Genomic DNA, 18,864 nt, shown 5'->3' on the forward strand with positions numbered 1-18,864 from the left:
AAGCTCAGGCTACCCCACCTTTCGTTTCTCTGAGGGTTCTCGGGACTGAACTTGGGTCATGGTACTTGCATGGTAAGCACGTTGCTAACTGAGCCAAATCTCAGTGCTAACATTCCTGAGTCTTAATTATTTCATCGGAAACTCAGCTACTCCGTTGGCTCCGTGTCACCTGCAGGGGTGACATGCATGCCTTTATATGTTTGTCCAAGGTGCTGAGGACATTTTAAAATGGACAGGAAGTATATCTAAAAAAAAACCCTCACAAATGAAAATAAGAAATAGAAGTAACTTAACCCATCTAGGTGACACCTATTTCCTATACTGCCTTTGACCCAATTTATCAGGAAATGGCAATATTTGGTAGGGTTCCCTTGAGGCTCAGTCTTCCCCTTTCTTAGGAATCTTTAAGAGACAGACAGACAACAGACAAGAGGAGAGAGAGAGAGAGGAGAGAACAGAATAGTGATAGATGAGGAGTGGAGCTTCCTGGTAGCCTTTAGAGCTGAAGGCTTGCCAGACAGGTAGAAGAGACTCGGACCCTCTGCTCTATGTTCACTGTGCAAAATGAGACATGCGTGAAAAGAATGTTCTTCCTGGTCCTGCTAGGCATGCAACAGGGTAGGGCATCAGCATCTGCAGTGAGTAGGTGACCAATGGAGGGGATCCTGTAAGGCAAATCCCCAAGCAGGAGCAGCATCGTTGTCCATCAGAGAGGCAGGCTGAGGGCAGGTAGAGTGGCATCTTTCTAGCCCCGCCCCCTTAGGTCAAAGGTAGTTTTCGTGTACAGACAGCAACTTCAGGTGCTGACTGGGTGCCAAGGATTAGACAAGTGACCTTAGGATCTCTGTCTTCCCCCATCCAGGGGGATGCTTTCTCTCCTGGCCCCTGTGCATCAGTCAGCAGGACAGCTGTATGTCCATCCATCACCTGCTCCAAGGGGCTTCCCTAGGTACATCAGTGGGGCAGGCAATGGTTCAGAACACGACCACCATGCAGGTGTCACCTCATATGGCACTTGGGTTGCCTGTGTGGCTTATTGTTTCTCCCTAAGTATAATTATTCCAGGAGCAGAGCCCCTGGTTCTTAGTACAGCGCTGCAGGTGATCTGCCCAATAGTAAACTCTAAGTGCCTTGACAACACTTACCGAATACTTCCACAAGGCCATGGCTTTACCAACACGTGCTTTTAGGAATTAAACATCTTTAGCAAAAAAAAAACAAAAACAAAAACAAAAACAAAAACAAAAAAAAAAAAACCAACAACAACAACAACAACAAAAAACCAACTTATTTAAGGTATTTTTCTTCCATTGAGGGTGGAATGGGGATGCTCCTATTATTTAACATCTAGCCAGCTTATTTAAGCCAGCATCACTATCATGGACTATGCCGCCTGTCCACTCAGCAATGCCCTCACAGAGAATACTGTAAACACGGTTACACAGAGACACACGGGAGCCAGATGCCCAGAGACGGAAGCAGAAGAATGGAGCTCTGAGATCTGGAAAGTGACCTTGGAAGACACTCACGGCAGTTGGCTTCATCCTGGCCATCCTGGCAGTCCTGGTGGCCATCACAGCGCTTCCAGTTCGGGATGCATTTCTTCGGTTGGTGGCACTCAAACTCAAACCGGTCACAGCGTCCACGCTGGGTGGGGGTGGAGGCAGCGGTAGTGTTTGCTAGAAAAACATTTATGTGTATATATATGACCATTTTTTGGTGGGGAGGGAGTTTGCCAGGAAGGGCAACCATTCAGCTATTGGGTGTGCTGGGGGAGTGCGGGCCTGCAGCAACCGCAGGGCAGCGGGGGTGCGGTGTCCAGGCACCTGCCAGCTGTGGAGAGGAAGCAGGTAGGGCACCTTGCCTCATGCTGCTCCTCACAGGGCCCCACCACAGACTCACTTGAGAGATTCTCTTTAAGGACATGGGTGTGGATAAGGAGGAAGGAAAGCAGGCTGACAAGGAGGAGCCAGAGGAGGCTGTATCCCACCCTAAGCTACCAGAAGAGAAAGCTCTGAGCCAGCCAGCTCAGGATCACAGGATCCCCCCAAAGGCTCAGAAATGGTCTCTCTCACCTAAGAGAGAAGACTGCGGGAGGGTCAGGCAAGGGGGCTAGGACTAGAAGTTTCTAAAGCAGCCTCATTACTACTATTCCCTTCTGGCCAGCCCAGGAGACAACTGCCCTGTACATGAGCTGGGCAGAAGCCTGGCTGATCGTGGCTTGCAAAGAATCAAAACAGAGGGGCAGTTTAAGCAGCCATAACTGAGCAAGAAGATGCTAACAGAGGCACTGAACTTACAGTCAGCCAATGAGAAGTCAGGTAACGTCCTGACAAGAGACCCTGACAGTCTAGGCAGGGGGCCTAGAATTATCTCTGAGGACACTGACCAGCTTTGGGAAAAACAATGAGATTACCAAGACCTGGAGTTTCCCAGCAGACAGGCTAGCCACAAAGCATGCAGCTGGTATACTCACCTGTGTACTCCGAATCACTGAGCAGCATTTTAGTTCCCATCCTGATACATAAGTAGCAATAAAGAATTACCTAAGAAAAACCTTTAGCCCCAAAACAAAAACAAAATGAAATATAACACACACACACACACACACACACACACACACACTCACTCACTCACAGGGCTCCAAGAAAGGTCGCTTGGAGGAAATAGAGACCAGTAAGAAGCCAATAACAGGAGGCTGGGGATGGCTTAGTGGCTAAGAGCCACTGCTCTGCAAACATGAGGACCTGAGTTCGAATTCCCAGCCCCTTTGTAAAACACACACACACACACACACACACACACACACACACACACACACAGAGTCAGAGTCAGTGAGGAATTGTTTCAAAACATTAAGCTGAAAAGTATAGAAGAAGATGCCCAATGCTAATGTCCTGCCATGGCCTCGGCACGTACACCAATAGGCACACAACTTGTACACACACATCCTGTACATACACACCCCAACACCAAACACACACAAAGACGCAAACTTCAAAGCCAAATGTCCTTAGTATGCTTACAGAGACAATGCAAGAACAGGTATAGTACTAAAAGTGACGGCAATAAAAGTGAGAAACGACTGAATTCCATATAACAGAAATGAAGACACTCGGAGGAAGAGATGGCAAAGTAAAGCAAGTGTCACAGAAAGTGAGAAGAAAATGGCAAATCTCTACATCTAAAAGAGATTTTTTTAAAAGCAAGAATAAGGGGGCCAGATGTGGAGACTCATGTCTGAATACCCAGCAGAGGCAGGAGGACTATACAAGTGTGAGGTCAGTCTGTTCTGCACAGCTAATTGCAGGGCTCCATAGCAAGAGTCTGCTTGAAACAAACAGAGAGAGTGTGAGGAGGATCTGATCAACAGAAATGACAGAAGAGATCACAGAAGAAGATGGAGGTGTGCATCATTAACTAAACATTTCAAAAAAATTCCCTCAAACTAAAACACGTGGATTCCCACATTAGATGGAAAAGAATGTACGTGGTAGTCAAAAGTGCAAACACTGGAGACAAGGGGAAGATCTCATAAGCTTGTAGAAAATTTAAAATGAAATGACCACACACAGACTAGCAGCTCAAGCTGGCCATGGCTTTCCTAAGAGCTACTCAAAGAACAATAGCAGATAGCTTCCAATTCTAAAGAAAAGCCATTGACAAGCTGGCGTTCTAAATCCAGCTCAGATGTCAATCAGGCCTGAAGATGGGACATAAACAGTTTCAAACGAGCCAGTCCCCAGATACGCTTCCTAAATATTCTCTTCCGGGAACTTTCTAGACTGTGTGCTATACCAACCGTGAGAGCGAAAGAAGAGAAAGGAGAGAAACCGGGAGAGATAACTGTGGATAGCTCCACAGAGACAACTGTACAGGAGCATCAAGAGCAACTGGTAAAAACCACAGTAACAGAGCAGGAAAGAACACACTGAGAGACGCTCCTACTGAGCTCTCGCTCAGCCACCGCCCGCCCCAGCATCTGATCCACTGCAGGGTGAGCGCCAACAGCTCCAGGGCTAGCCTGGGACATGTACGGAGAGCCCCTCTCAAGAATAACTGAGAGGGAACAGAAGCAGGGGAGGAGAGAGGGGAACGGGCAAAGAGGGAAAACAGAGGAAGGAGGGGAAAGGCAAGATGGGCCGGGAAGATGGCTCAGTGGGTAAAGCGCTTGCCTCACAGCCTGAGGACCTGTAATCGCAGTGTTCCTAGGGTGACACGAAGATGGGGAATTCCCACAAGCTCGGGGCCAGCTAGACTGGCGTATGCAGCAATACACAGCAAGAGACCCTGTCTCGAGGGAGGCAGGATGAGAGGACCAATGCTGTGGTTGCCCTCTGACCTCCACATCCCCACATGTGAACATGCGTGAGCAAAGGAAGTGCACATATGCGTGGTGCTTGTGTATGTGTGCGCACGCAAACTCAGATACACACAGGGGATTTAAAAAATGACTGACCTTCTATAAGACTACAGGGAGAAGGGAAGATAATGTGGATGACTGTTAGCAAAGTACAGATATAAATGAATGAAAATGCCCTGACAAAATCTGCTATCTTATACAATGAATATACACTAATGATTTTTAAGAATCAAAATTTAAAAAAAAAAAAAGAATGAGTAAACCACCAGTTAAAAGTGCCCCAGTTGTTATGGTATTTGTTTAATAATCACAGAGCCCTCCACCAGTAAGCCCTAAGGCCCCTTCTCATTTCCAGACAGGAAGCCACTGGTGACTTTTAAGCAGAGAAGTGGTTGGATACACATGGAGGAAGATCTCACCACAGACTTAAGAGTGGGTTCTGAAAAGGGCTGTAGAAAGCATGACAAACAGATGTCAGCTCTCCTCTTAAAAGCAAGATTGAAATTGCCTTCCGGTTCAGTGAAGAACCCAGCCCCCTCAACCCTGTTCTGCCCCTAGGACAGAAGTCTCATGGTGGACCCTGGCCTCCATCCAGCATCTCGGTGGTTGCACAGACCTTCAGCTGTTTCTGTGTTCAGCCACGAGATGGCAGTGGTCACCCTTCTTTTGGAGGGAATGCCGGCCAGTCAGCAAGCAGAAAAACTGGGTCCTCTCCCAAGTTTGTACACACACAAAACACTTCCTTATTATCCCAGCTGTAATTCCTCACTGAAAGGGAGGCAGGGGTAGAAGGCAGAGTAGCTGGGCTTTTCTGGCAGGATTCACACAGGGCAGTTTAAAAGCTAGGATGCTTCCCTGGGGTTCCCACATGATGCTTGGGTGCAGTGCCCCCAGAGTCCTCTCCACAGAGTCCCCTCCACTGAGCAAACCATGGCCAGGACTCACCTACAGAGGGGCAGGCTTCCTCATCCGAGCCATCAGCACAGTCTCTGTAGCCATCACACACCCAGGTGTCCATCACGCAGGCCCCGCTGCTGCAGCGGAAGTAGTTGGGCAGACACGTGGAGGGTCCAGTGATGGGGGAGGGCAAAACATGGGAATCTGAAGTAAAGCAAGCAAGGAGATCCCAAGTGTTAGGAGACGCTAGGTCTCAGATTGAAAAAGTGTCCCAAACCTATGCTGATGTCGTCCCTGCTGCAGCAGCCCAAGGAGACCAGTGGCTGAACATCAGGCAGAGACAGGCCTGAACATCAGCTCCCTTAATTAGCATTTATAAGGAGTATGTAAGGGGTTTCCAAAGAGGTGGCAGTCTTTTCCTCCTGCTTAGCAGATTTAATACACTGCAATGTTTGAGACAGAGTAATGGTCCCAGGAGTTTGCCCTCTCAAGGGCTCCTGACTGCTGATGGAGGACCAAGGAGAGGCACACAATGGCTAGAGAATTCTCACTAAAGCTGTAGCTGAAGCTGAAACATCACGATGACCCAAGATGAGAAGGCAAAATGCAACAGAAAGCATGTGTCCCACACCGGGACCTGGGAACTTGTTAAAGTGCACCTGGTATGGGGTCCTCTGACATCCCTAGGATACTCTGCGGAAATAGGTGTGGGGGTCTGCAGACTAACATTTGAGAAGCAAGGCTCCAGGCTCCTTACTGTCACTAAGCCCTTCAGAGTCAGGAACGGGGAAACCTGGAGACAGCGGAAACCCTTCACACAGATCGTGGAAATTCACGCCACTGCTGGCAAGAAGACACGAGTCTCTGGAGTTCACTGGCCAGCCAGCTTAGCTTAATTGGTGAGCCCCAGGTCCTCAAGTAAGGGATTGTCTCAAAAACCAAGGTGGAAAGGGCTTGAAAGGTAACAGCAGGGGTTGAACTCTGGCCTCCATAAGCAACATACAAGAAAATGAAAATAAAATAAAGGAGATGATGACCCGGAAGAACTCGGCATCGTTCCTCCCTCACAAAAAGCCCAAAGAGTGAGGACTGAGTGTGCAGCCCCATCGAGCTGTCCTGGTGTCCAGGCTGGGGCTGACCCAGTTCTCACGACTCTCACCTCCACAGTCCTTCTCGTCAGACCAGTCCCCACAGTCATTCTCTCTGTCACATTTCCACCTGTTGGGGATGCAGTGGCCATTCTCACAGCGGAACTGAAAGTAGCGGGAGCAGTTCGGGGCTTCCGTGGGGTTTTCTGCAGAGAACAAACACACTACCAGTCACTTCCCCTGCACCAATGTGAATGCAGTGCTACCTCCCTGTTGATCTCCCCAAGGGCCAAGTCCAGGGAAATCTGCACTACTCTCCCAGAGAAGATAAGGCATCCTCATGGATCCAAGGAGGGACAATGGCACCCCATCTTCTCAGTTTGGCCCCAACTCCTAGTTTTCTGACCTACTCTGGTACCCTGAGAATGGTCACTCTGCATTTAATCATGAGACTTTACCAAAGACACAACTCGTGATGACAGTCCAAGGATGATGGTGTCATCTGAAACGTTCAGGGGGAGGTACACTCGGCAGCATTTACCATCACGATGGCTAATCTTCACTGTCAACATACAGTAGGACTGAGAGTCATCATGGAGACATAGCTCGGGGTGTGCCTATTAGGGTGCTTCCAAAAAGATTTAACAGAGCAGGAAAGACCCACCCTGAGTCAGGGGAGCAGAACCCAGGGGCTGCAGCCATGGACAGAACACAAAGGTTCCCCTTTGTGAACTGAGTGCCAGCCTTCATTTCTTGTCGATTCCTGACCGGCTACATGACGTGACCGGCTGTCTCAGGTTTCTCTTGTTATGGCTCCCTTGCTGTGGTGAACTACATATACTCTCACACTATGTAACAAAACACACTTTCCTTCCTGAAGATGCTTTTGTTGTGTATGTTGCCATAAGAAAAAGTACCTCAGACACCATGACTCCTTACCCACAGAAGTCCTTACTTGTAATATAGCCCTCCCCATTGGGGAAGGAAGAGAAGCAGGATAAACATTCCCCTAGCATCTACTGGATGCTGGTTTCCCTCTTCACTCCAACCCTCCTGTGGGGATCTCAGAACTGGCAGCATGTGCTGCTGAGGAAGAGGAGGGGAAAGGCAATGTGACATCCAGGTGAGATGTCTGCGAGCATCCCCACCCTACAGGTCTCCCTGTAACGGGAAGGCTGGCTGAGGGAGGCGGGTCTTCTGGCTTCTTACCACAGTTGGCTTCGTCAGAGTAATCGCCACAATCGTCCATCCCATCACATTTCCAAATCAAGCTGATGCACACTCCATTCTGACACTGGAAGCCAAACTCATCACACTCCTTGTGGAACTCAGGGTCTTGAGCTAGAGGGTGATAAACATCGGTCAAGCCCAGGTCACTTCCAGGCTAGAGGGTTGAGAACAGCAGGGCTGCTTGGAAGCAAAGGCCCTCTGCTGAGAAACAGCAGAGCTAAGGGGGCCTTGAGAATGGAGGCCAGACTCACTCTCAGCAGAGCTCACTGTGTTAACTAACCTGTTCCACACACTCACAGGGAGCATGAACAGGGCTGGACCCCTCAGCCCCAATGCTGTGCCTGCTTGGGAGATAATGCTTTCCATGAGGAAATGCAAATTAAAACAGGGTCATCAAAGTGGGGCCTGATCTAGTATGACCAGTGTCCTTAGAAAGGAAAATCCCTCCTCTTCAGCAGGCTGGGAAAGACTGTCACTTAAACCCAGGGTTTCAGTGCGAACCCGGGCAACATAGTAGGACCTTGTTTCTTTAAATAAATAAATACAACAAAAGTTGAAGTTTAGGCCGGGCAGCGGTGGCGCACACCTTTAATCCCAGCACTCGGGAGGCAGAGCAGGCAGTGCAGGTGGATCTCTGTGAGTTGTAGGCCAGCCTGGTCTACAGAGTGAGATCCAGGACAGGCACCAAAACTACCCTGTCTCAGGAAAAAAAAAAAGTAGTTTAGACAGATCCTTAGAGGGGAAAGATCATGGAAGACACTGGTAAAGATTGTGTCTAAGAGGGAGAGAGGGAGGCCCTAGAGTGCCACCAACACCTCAGAAGTGAAGGACAGCATTTCTGTTGGCTGAACCACCCCGTAGGTCTACAGCATTGTGCTGAGTTCACGACAGGCACAGACCTAGTGCTGTGATTTGAATATGAAATGTCCTCAACAGGCCTGTGTTTGAACACTTGGCCCCTACCTAGTGCCACTCTTTGGGGAGGCTATGGAACCTGGGAAGTGGGACTTAACTTGGGACAGTAGGTCGGTGGGGCTCGGCCTTTGAAGGTTGCCCTGGGTCCTCAGCTCCTTTTCACTCTGCTCCCTCTGTGCCATGAGGTAAAATGCTCCCCCCACCACTCTCCTACCACCACAAACCTCGGCACAAGTACAGGAAGCCGAACCACCACGGACCAAACCCTAGGAAACCAAGCAGAGTCTCCCTCTTTAAAGCTGTTGCTGACCACTGTTCAGCCACAGTGACACAAACGTAAGGACCAGGGACATTTTGCAGCAGGAGAGGTTGACTCTAAAATAAAGTACACAGCACGGGGATCTCTGCCATGAAGACCGCTGGAGCAAAGCTGTGCTGCAGAGAGACAAGCTCTTCAATAGGGATCAGAGGTCCTCGTCACCCACCAGCCCTGTCACATGGTAGATACCAGGCATCCGTGCTTACGTGAGAAAAGGAACAGCAAAGAGCAGGCTGGGGTGCTCAGACGTGACCTGCACCCAAGTCTTAGGGGCCCCACAGAGCGGCCCAGCTCCCCACCATTCACTCACAGCATCCAGCGAAGGCGGCATCCTCGTCGGAGCCGTCTCGGCACTGGACGATCCCGTCACACACCATGGAGTGGAAGAGACACTGCTGGCGGTTTTTACACACGAAGTCCATGAAGCGCGTGCAAAAGGGCTCTGAAAGAGAGCGGCAGCGAGGGGGGCGGGCCGTGAGCGCCTGCGGCTGGCAGGGGTGCTCCACAGTCCTGAACAAATGCACGTGGACCGTGCCTACTGATAGGATAGCCACTGTGGACCCAGTGTCTGTTTATGCAGGGTCCTTAAAGCACTGACTGTAAAGTGCACCGTTAAACCTCTGAGGCAACATTCTGAGATGCTTTATTGTCTCTGCATATGGAACAAGAAAATAAGGATGGCAGATCAAGAACTGTTTCTGCCGAGGGCACGTGGCTAACAAACGAGGGAGAAGACCACACTACAACCCAGGGCTTTCTGGCACAAAGCCCCAACCATAACCATGACTAATACGACACTGACCATCTGATTTGGAGGTTAGCGATTGTTTTCTACAAGAAACCAGTGTTACAGGCTGGATTGCACCCCTGCCTTCAGCCCCTCTGTTGAAGCCCTAAGACCAAGGTAACTAACTATATCTGGAGACAGGTCCTTTAGAAAAGCCACTTGGGTTAAAAAAGGTCACCAGGATGGAAGAAGACACAATAGGATAGATGTCCCTGTAAGAACAGACATCGGAGATGCATGCAAAGAAGAGACCAGGTGAACCCATAGCAAGAAGGAACCTGGATTTGAGTAATAACTGCCTTTGATAACCTTTATAATCTTGCGAACCAATTCCTTATACTACGCCCTCTCTCCAAATATATGTGTGTATGTGTGTGTGTGTGTGTGTGTGTGTGTGTGTGTGTACAAACATGTCTAACCTAAGATATTATTCCCATGACAATTCCACACCATTAAGCTTTGTTTCACAGAAGCCTAAAATATAGCACTTCTTTTTTTTTTTTTTTTCCTACTCACGTTTCACCACGATAGAAAGAATTAGTCACATGCAACACACAAACAAACGATACTCAGTGTGTTCAATGCTACTTCATTCACAAGAACTGGTCATGGGATGAATTTGGCCATGGGCCAGTCAGCCATGCCTGTACACACATTTGCTTTTGAGTGATGGGCTGGATCCCACCTAGGCGGCAGAGCATAGCACCTGCCCAAACACATTTGCTCTCACCCTGGACTGCACAACAGAATAGCACAGAACACTGTAAGAAAGATCTCAGCACTGAAGTCACACTCTAGACGGACTAACTCAGAATGTCTGGGGTAGCTCCCCGATGCTGTGGCTTTTAAAAGTCCCCAGCTATTCCCGGCGTTCTCCACATATGCGTACCACTGACAATCTTTTCAGGACTGAAAAGGGGGTAGAAAAGGGTCATCTGGCCAAAAATACTCAAGCGATATTCAGTAATAAACATTAATGAAACCAGTCATGCAGAAGAGGGACATGTCCAGGTGAAAATAATCAGGTGGCTGGTAGCACCCCTGGCAACCAAATGGCAATGTTTACCTAAGTATGCTCTAACCCCACAATCACCCTGCTTATCTTAATACATCCCTCTCCCCACGCCTTGTCTTCTTGCCTAACTCATCCTCTGGGTCAAGAACTCTGGGGCCAAGTACTGAAGCAATGAACAGGTCGGAGCAACCACCAGGGCAGGGAGCGCACACTCACCACAGTGCTGCTCATCCGAGGCATCAGGGCAGTCTCGCAGGCCATCACAATGTTTGCTGGATGGGATGCAAGTGCCGTTCGGGCAGTGGAATCCATTGCACTTTTTCTCTGAAATGGAAGTCAGTCACAGAAGAATGACAGAGGGAAAAACAGGCAGGCATTCACACTTGTTGTTGGCAGGGTGCAAACCCCATACCGCCTCGAGGGTAGTTTGCTAATGGCTAGCAAACTTACAAACTGATATGTATTTCTGACCCTGCAATATCAAAAGCAGGTGTGTGTTCTCTTCACACAACTCAAAAATAATGTAGGAACACAACTGCAGCCGAACTTAGTGTAAGTACAAATGTTATGTTGCACCACTCTATACCAGGGACAAGCCATCTGCATGTAGGGACTCCTCAATAAATGGCTGAACAGTGGGGGTAGAAGATGTCTATAAAGACCCTGAAGAAGACTACTATGAAAAATTTCATCCAGGATATATAACTATGTAAAGAAAAAAAAAAAAAAAACAAGGTACAAAAAAACCCATTCATGGCATATTGTGTGTATACGAGAGGCCTAACACATGGTGCCTTTGAATTTATGTCCATACTGCATATAACAACAGGGGTGTGTGCTGAGAAGTACGTCAGTAGTCAAGTAGTGGCTGCTGTGTGAACATCCTAAGGGCACAGACAGACCTAGATGGCACAGTGCAGGTCACTCACTTCACACGCTCTCTTGATGTAACCAAGAGATGGGGTAAATGATGGAGGTGTGGCAAACACTGCCACAGGGTAAGGTGGCAGGCCCTACTGGCTGACTTCCATGAGGAGATGGGGGCTATCACAATGATAAAAAGGATAAAGAGCACACAATAAACACAAACAGCAGCAAGGTGTTTGCTATCACCATCCGAGTATCACATACAACATGTAACTGTCTGTGCCACATGTGTATATGGCTGCCAACACTATAGGCTCATTTACTCAACACCACTACAAACCCACAAATGACACACCCCATCATGGTGTTAGGAAGGCTACAGGCTCATTACCTGACAGAAACATTACATCTCTACAACTCCCATGTGATCTTACGGGACCATGGTAAACACAGCCCATCACTGACCGGAATGTCCTTCTTCAGCACATAGCTATACACTCACAGAAATATTCTCACACATTTAAAAATATTAACCAATATGTAAAAGCATTAGATTAGGGTTCCCTACAGGAACAAGGGAGAAAGTATGCAGATGGGGGACAACATTTACTCTACATCCATTTATGCTCTTTCTGTTTTCAACTCCTTGACTGTACCATTAAAAATTCATTATATTTTTATAAGAAAAAGAAAAGGTTTCAGTGAATGGGGGAGGGGGGAAGGATGCAAAATCCTACTTATTAACTCCTGGATTTTTAGTGCTCTACAAGACACTTTAGTATCTTAATTCTTATTCTTCAGGGATCCTAATGCAAAGCCCTTTTGGAGTACGTTTGCTTAGAGCTGTTGGGAGCCTGGTGTTGACAGCCATTTCCAGTGGAAATGAAGCCAGAAAGAAGGCATCCAGATCTACCGGGGTATGGGGAGGCTTTGGGAGCCCAGCGCCTCGCTGTTCACATTACAAAGACTAGTTCTAAGGCAAGGGAATGTTTTGCAATCTGGCAAAAAGTCACCATCCCTACAAAATTAGTCAAAAAGCATCGTTCAGACAGAGAAAAGGTCCATGGGTCTCATGAAAATGCTAATACTGCTAAGGAAAAACAGTTTTGAAAAGAGGTAACATAAAATAGGCAGTGTCATTAAGTCCTAAAAATAGCTAGGATGAGGAAGTCTGATATCAAGGGAGACCATGGGGGACATGCAGTATAGGATGGGCAATGGGCACTTGGTGTAATCTGGCAGTGAAGGGAACCATGGGGACCTCAACCACCATAAGTCCACACTGTGTAAAGTGTCCCAGGAAACAACTCAAAGGCAAAGCCAGCCAACAAAGGACATGGAGGGTTGTGCTGGCTTAACAATGAGAATGGGGAGCTCTCAAATGCCCAGCAGATCAATTAGATAAACCAGAAGACCATAATCAATTTAAAATAAATATGCATCTCTCAGAGATATGCTCACCACAAGAAATGCAGGTATATGGAAACAGCTCATTTTAAACTTTGGGAAGTGAAAGAAGATTGTGTAGGACTTACATAATGACATTTGTCCAATGACAATTCAGAATGTCAGCCAAAGGAATATTAACCGTCAAGTAGAAAAGAGCTGTATGTGTTGTTTTATTACTGTAGTGGCAGGGTGTGTGTGTGTGTGTGTGTGTGTGTGTGTGTGTGTGTGTGTGTGTGTGACAGAGAGAGAGAGAAAGAGAGACTGCTACCATGGGAGAACAGTTTCTCCTGCCTGGCTCATTGGCTGACCCTCCCCTGAATGACAGACCCCCTGGGAAAGGCCAGGCAGGAGCCAGGGAATTTGCACTTACCACAGCTGACCGGATCCTCATCAGAACCATCCTGGCAATCTGCATCCCCATCACACGCCCACCGCTGGGGGATGCAGTGGCCATTCTGACACTGGAAGTTGGAGGCCTCACAGGTGTGGTAGATGGCTGTCAACAGAAAAGAGGACAGTCATTCTTCCTGTTCCTCCTCCCCCATCAACTACCCCAGAAGAAAATTCTACACAAATATCAAGCGAGCAGCTGAGTTTTACCTTGGTGGAGAGTTAGATACCTAGGGCTGAACTTGAGGTACAAGTAGTTTTCCCTGAGTAATTTCTTTGCTGCTAAAGAGACAGGCGAGGGCAGGGAACAGGAGTCACTAGAAGTAGGACCACTAAATGCTCCACTCAGAGTAGGGGCACTATTTCCCTCCATCAATATCTACCAGCCATTGACAACAGAATCGTGTCCATCACACCCACTTAGAAAGAGAAAAGAGGAGGCCATGCTAGAGAAACAGTCACTACTATAAAAATAGCTCCTTTGCACAAGGGCTAAGATCACCAAGAAGTCAACCGAGAATGTCTCAACAGGCACCTGCAGGTTACACTAGGTTATGTAAGTCAGTAGACAGGCCTGGACACCCACAGAAAACTCACCCTTTACAACAATGGATGGAGCATTTTACAAATGGGAAGCTGCTTGGAGAGATTAGGAAACAGACATTGATGTTGTAACAGTAGCAGGCTGTACTGCTATTTCACACTCTGAGGTAAGGCCCCTTCCTACAGACCCCATGAGATAAGAGGTGCTGTGTGTTCTGGAGGGAAGGTTCCTCAGCAGCTGTGTGGAGGCCTCAATTTCATCTCATTACCCTGGCTTCTTGAGAGTTCTGCTAAGTTACAATGTGACATGGCTTCATGTAATTCTAAGTATCACTACACAGTTTTGAATGTGGAAACCTTCAGGGCCACAGAACACAATGAATTCATCCAGAAACTCAAAGAAAATAAGCCTGGAATGTGGAATGATCTAAATCTTCCATAAAGGCAACATTGACATCTGCCATACTCAGCAGCCAGTACAAACATCTAAAAAAAAGCCAGTGAGACAAAGAGATGCAATATTTTATTAGGTTTTGGTTTACTCATTTATTTATTTGTTTGTTTTAATTTGATTTAGGATCTCTCTATGTAGCCCTGACTGCCCTGGAACTCACTACGTAGACCAGGCTGGCTTCGAACTTGCAGAGATGGTCTTTCTTGCCTCTGCTTCCCTGGGATTGAGAGCTAGGATTAAAGGTATGCACAACACCAGGCCCTAGAGGTGCTCTTAGGTACTAACAGCCTCATTTGTGCACAAGTCATTAAACACATCTCCAAATCTCAAAGATTAGTTCAAGCAGATAATATCTGCGATCCACCTATGCCAACAGTGTAACGGGCTTTTCAATCCTCTCATGAAGAAAGGGAGAGCTGGGTTTCTTTGTTTGTTTGTTTGTTTGTTTGTTTTTATCTGTCCACTGCTGAAGAAAAGCCAGAACTTGTGTGGTTCACAATGGACATAAAGAAATATGTTGGTTCCCCTGATGTACAGAGGACACACTCTAAGACACTGCATGGATGTCTAGAACTTCAGATGCTACTGAACACTACACACATATGTTCTAGTGTATACACACCCATGATGTTTACCCATATGAAATAGTAACCACAAACAATAGCTAATATTAAAATAGAACAACTATAACAATATGGCGTAAAACTCATTTGCAATTTTAAAATTGTTTATTTCTGGAATTTTCTATTTTTGGATGGCAGTTGACCACCCCCCAAAGTCAAATCACTGAGAGCAAAAACATAGGCAAGGAACTTCTGCGATTTAGACTGGCTCCTTGTTGGTCCAGCTGTGTGAACAGATGTCCTCCTCAGAGGAGGACACACATAAGAGCGAGCTGTTGAAAACAAGCTACAGACTTCTTTCCGATCGAGATGACTGGCGGCATGTTGTTGAAGGGTTGGAAAAGCTGGTTTACAGTGTCCTCCAGAATTTCCACTGAAGGGAAGACTGTTCTTTCATCATGGCAAGAAGTACCCAGAACCTGGTTCTTCAAACCATTTTAAAACAAGTATAATCCATTATCTGTCTTTTTATCTCTTTGAAGACAGAAGAAGCACACACATAAGTCTACAGGGATTTTTGATGTTTGCAAGCCCAGGCACTTAGAATCCATTAAACATCTTTAAAAATATACTTGGGTGTGTTACCTGAGTTTTTGTCCAGTAACAGCCATTACCTAGACTCTCTGATTTATTGATGTTGAGACTCTGGCCTCCTCTAACAAGCTTCAGCCTGGCTCACTGGCACAAAGTCGTCTAAAGCTATTACCACAAGAATCTGCTTGTTATTCACCCTGTATGCTTTGTTTTTAATTGAAAATAATTTCAAAGTGCTGGGGGTGTTTCCAAATGACAACCCCAGGAGGCATGTCTGAGATCTCTGGACTTTAGCCAGTTGCTGAGACCAGCAAGATTCATCAGTTTGTATAGTTTTACTCAAGTGACCGGGCATGTCTGGAATGTATAACTTTCCTTTTCTGGATTAAAAAACAAAAATCTTCTGAGTCACTGACTAGTCCTCTGGTTTTAAGTGTTTGAGAAACGATGTGTGCTTAAAATAAATCCTTCAATTACCAAGATGCAGAGAGTGATTGATTTGGGCTGCAGGATTTGGGGGACTTAAGGACTTGTTGCATGATGGGATTCACTGTAACCATGGGGTTAGTAGGGTAAGCATCCTACCACTTGCCCTCTGACTTTGATTTTCCTCAACTTATCAACATCTGTTGGAACACCTGGTAAAATCATTACCCTAAGGTAATGGAGGTAATGGAAATCTAAGGAGGAAGACCGCTGTCTTGTTTCTTACAAAGCACTGAACTACTAGGGAGTGCATCAGGAGAAAGACATGTTACTAGAACTAAATTTGAATAATTAATGATGTTAGAAAAGCATAAAGAGAACTAGAAAGAATTACCAGTTATCTCTGAAAAAATAACTAAATAGATGTTCTAGATACAGAAAAAGAAATACCTATAGCCTTGGAAATAAGAGTTAGATTTAGCTGAAAAGAGAACTGATGGACTGGAAGGTAGCTCCAAAGAAGTTAACTTAGCATCCAGGAAAGAGTCCATATAAGTGAATATAAAAAAAGGAAGAAGGAGCACAGGAGGATGCTGTTCAACAGAGGGCCGAAGATAACTGCTGAGGACCAGGGACCTTGATGAACTACCTAACTGTAAGGTCCCAGAATAGATGAAGAGCATAAATTCTCAGATCTTAAAAAGAAAACAAGTCTTGAAATAAAGTAAGTGAAATTTTATAACAATGACAACTAGAGAAACAAGTATGGTATTATTACAGATAATCTGAGGAGATAATTAAAATCAGCACAAGAGTCTATAAGAACTACAATAATTCCATCAATAAAATTACAGAAAAAATACTCTAAGCTTAGAAATCTAGACTCATTTGAATCCAAGACTAAGGCCTAGGGACATAATATACTCACAAAGCCTGAGAAAGTTTAACACTCTCAGTCTTCTGTTGTAAGAACCCTGAAGGTCCATACATGGAAGCAGGCACTGGATACAAGATGACAGCTGATAAAGCAACATATTGACAAATAAATTTGGCCATTAAAAGTAATAAAATGGAAGCAGGCAAAAGGGTTCTGTAGATGAGACACCTGCTGTCAATCCTGATAACCTGAGCTCAATCCCTGGGATCGACACAGCAGAAGGAAAGAAGTGACTCCTGAGAGTTGTCCTCTGACCTCCTCAGGTGTCTGCACAGGTGTGAGCACTAATGCTGCGCACACAACAGATGACAGAAAGATAGACAGATACATAGATACATGATGGATGGATGGATGGATGGATGGATGGATGGATGGATGGATGGATAGATAGATAGGTAGAAACAGGTAATAATGACTGATTTGGGGCATTTATTCATTTATTATTTGTTTGTTTAGAGGTCATGGGGCTCAAACCCAGGGTTTCAAGCATGCTGGGCAAGTGCTCTATCACTGACCTACACTCCCAGCCCTAATGTTCAAATTTTTAAAAGATAAAGCTAAAATATTAACCATTCAGTGATTTTCAGTACTCGATAGTTTAAAAGCCACGCATTTTAATTTAGGAATTGTGGGTAGGGTTTGAAGTGCTGAGAGAGGAAAGATAGTAGGAAAAAAAGTCTAAAGTGAGCATCCAAATAACTAAGGTGTGTTGGAAGGAATAAAGACTTCAAACAGAGCCTGGGTAGCAACACAGGGGGATAGAATGAGGAGCATCACGCCACAGAGAGGGCAGTGGGCTGAGACCACCAGCAGGGCAGCCCATTCCAACCCATCTTCTTAATTCAACAGGTCAGGAAGTGAAGTGTCATGCCATGGCATAATGAGCTCAGGTTCATCCTCCAACTATTCCGAGATGGTAAGAAGGAGAGTCAACCTTAAAGGGATTTGGAGAACCATCAGCACAAGGTCGCTGTTAAATGGCAAAACTGGAGTTCCACCAGTTAGCCCTGCCTAGAGGAAACCAGAGATAAGCAAGCCCTGGAGTCTATGACATGCTCCCCTGCAGCACTGAAGTGTTGTTGATTCATTCTGAAAGTCTGGTACAAGCTGCTGGAAGCTGGGTTGGTCTAACATGGCAGTACTAACAAGGTGTTCAATCACACTGTAATTTACATACTGAATGCCCAGGTGCACCCTTCTAACACGTTAACTAATTATCTATCTAAACTCAAACCAACAGACAGCATCCACACGCTTCTGGGCTCACAGCAAGCTCACTTGACAGTCTGGTTTTCCTCTTCAATCGGCCACATAGGCTGTGCAGGAACACTGTCCTTCACCCTTCTCGGGGTAGAGGCATAGACACTGAGACCACACTTCAAAAACATGTGGCCTTCACAGGGCTGAGATTGGGGACATTACAGAGCATCCTAATGATACACAGAGCCATTGTTCTGGAGTGTGTAAGACTAAACAGAATTCCATCTTATAGAAATCCAGACATTCAGGAAATTTTCTATCTTAATTTTAGTTTTTGAAAAATTATAGTCATATAAAAACATAGGGACAAAACAAGGGTATTAAAAAAGATGTGCTTATTTCTCACAATCTCCCCAACTCCTTAAACTACCCAGTGTTCACCACTTCAAGTTCTCAATAACACACACTGTAATATAAACTCTACCATGCATTCATTCACAAAAATAAATGTAAACATGACTGAAACCAAGAGAGGAATCAGAACATAAACTCTACCTTATACTACTGAGCACTCATTTCCCACTCCTGAGGTCTCCAATTTCATTTCTGATGAACACTTACCTCGAAGAAATGCAAGCCCAGTTTGCACTTTACCTGTTTCGGTGAAAGCTTGGATGCTCCATTTTACCAACATGACCTGGGTTAGTGCTACTCAAACCATGGACTGAGCGGTTCACATCCATCTGTAACTCCAGTTATAGGGGATCTAATGCCCTTCTCTGACCTCCTCTGAGGGCACTGCATGCGCATGGCACAAATACATACAT

At 46.2% G+C, this 18,864-nt stretch overlaps 1 protein-coding gene across 1 annotated transcript in view; it reads right to left on the reverse strand.

Moving 5' to 3' along the window:
- Sorl1 (sortilin related receptor 1) overlaps positions 1 to 18,864 on the reverse strand; it is a 169,373-nt gene that overhangs the window by 34,668 nt on the left and 115,841 nt on the right. The window contains exons 26-32 of the mRNA XM_036191798.1: positions 13,301 to 13,426; positions 10,831 to 10,938; positions 9,123 to 9,254; positions 7,558 to 7,689; positions 6,420 to 6,554; positions 5,309 to 5,464; positions 1,530 to 1,679 (exon numbers count right to left, since the gene is read on the reverse strand). Coding sequence (XP_036047691.1) covers positions 1,530 to 1,679; positions 5,309 to 5,464; positions 6,420 to 6,554; positions 7,558 to 7,689; positions 9,123 to 9,254; positions 10,831 to 10,938; positions 13,301 to 13,426 — 939 coding nt within the window. The remainder of the gene's footprint in view (positions 1 to 1,529; positions 1,680 to 5,308; positions 5,465 to 6,419; positions 6,555 to 7,557; positions 7,690 to 9,122; positions 9,255 to 10,830; positions 10,939 to 13,300; positions 13,427 to 18,864) is intronic.

The sequence above is a fragment of the Onychomys torridus genome, chromosome 7 (genome assembly GCF_903995425.1).
Source record: "Onychomys torridus chromosome 7, mOncTor1.1, whole genome shotgun sequence".
In the NCBI taxonomy this organism is placed as follows: Eukaryota; Metazoa; Chordata; class Mammalia; order Rodentia; family Cricetidae; genus Onychomys; species Onychomys torridus.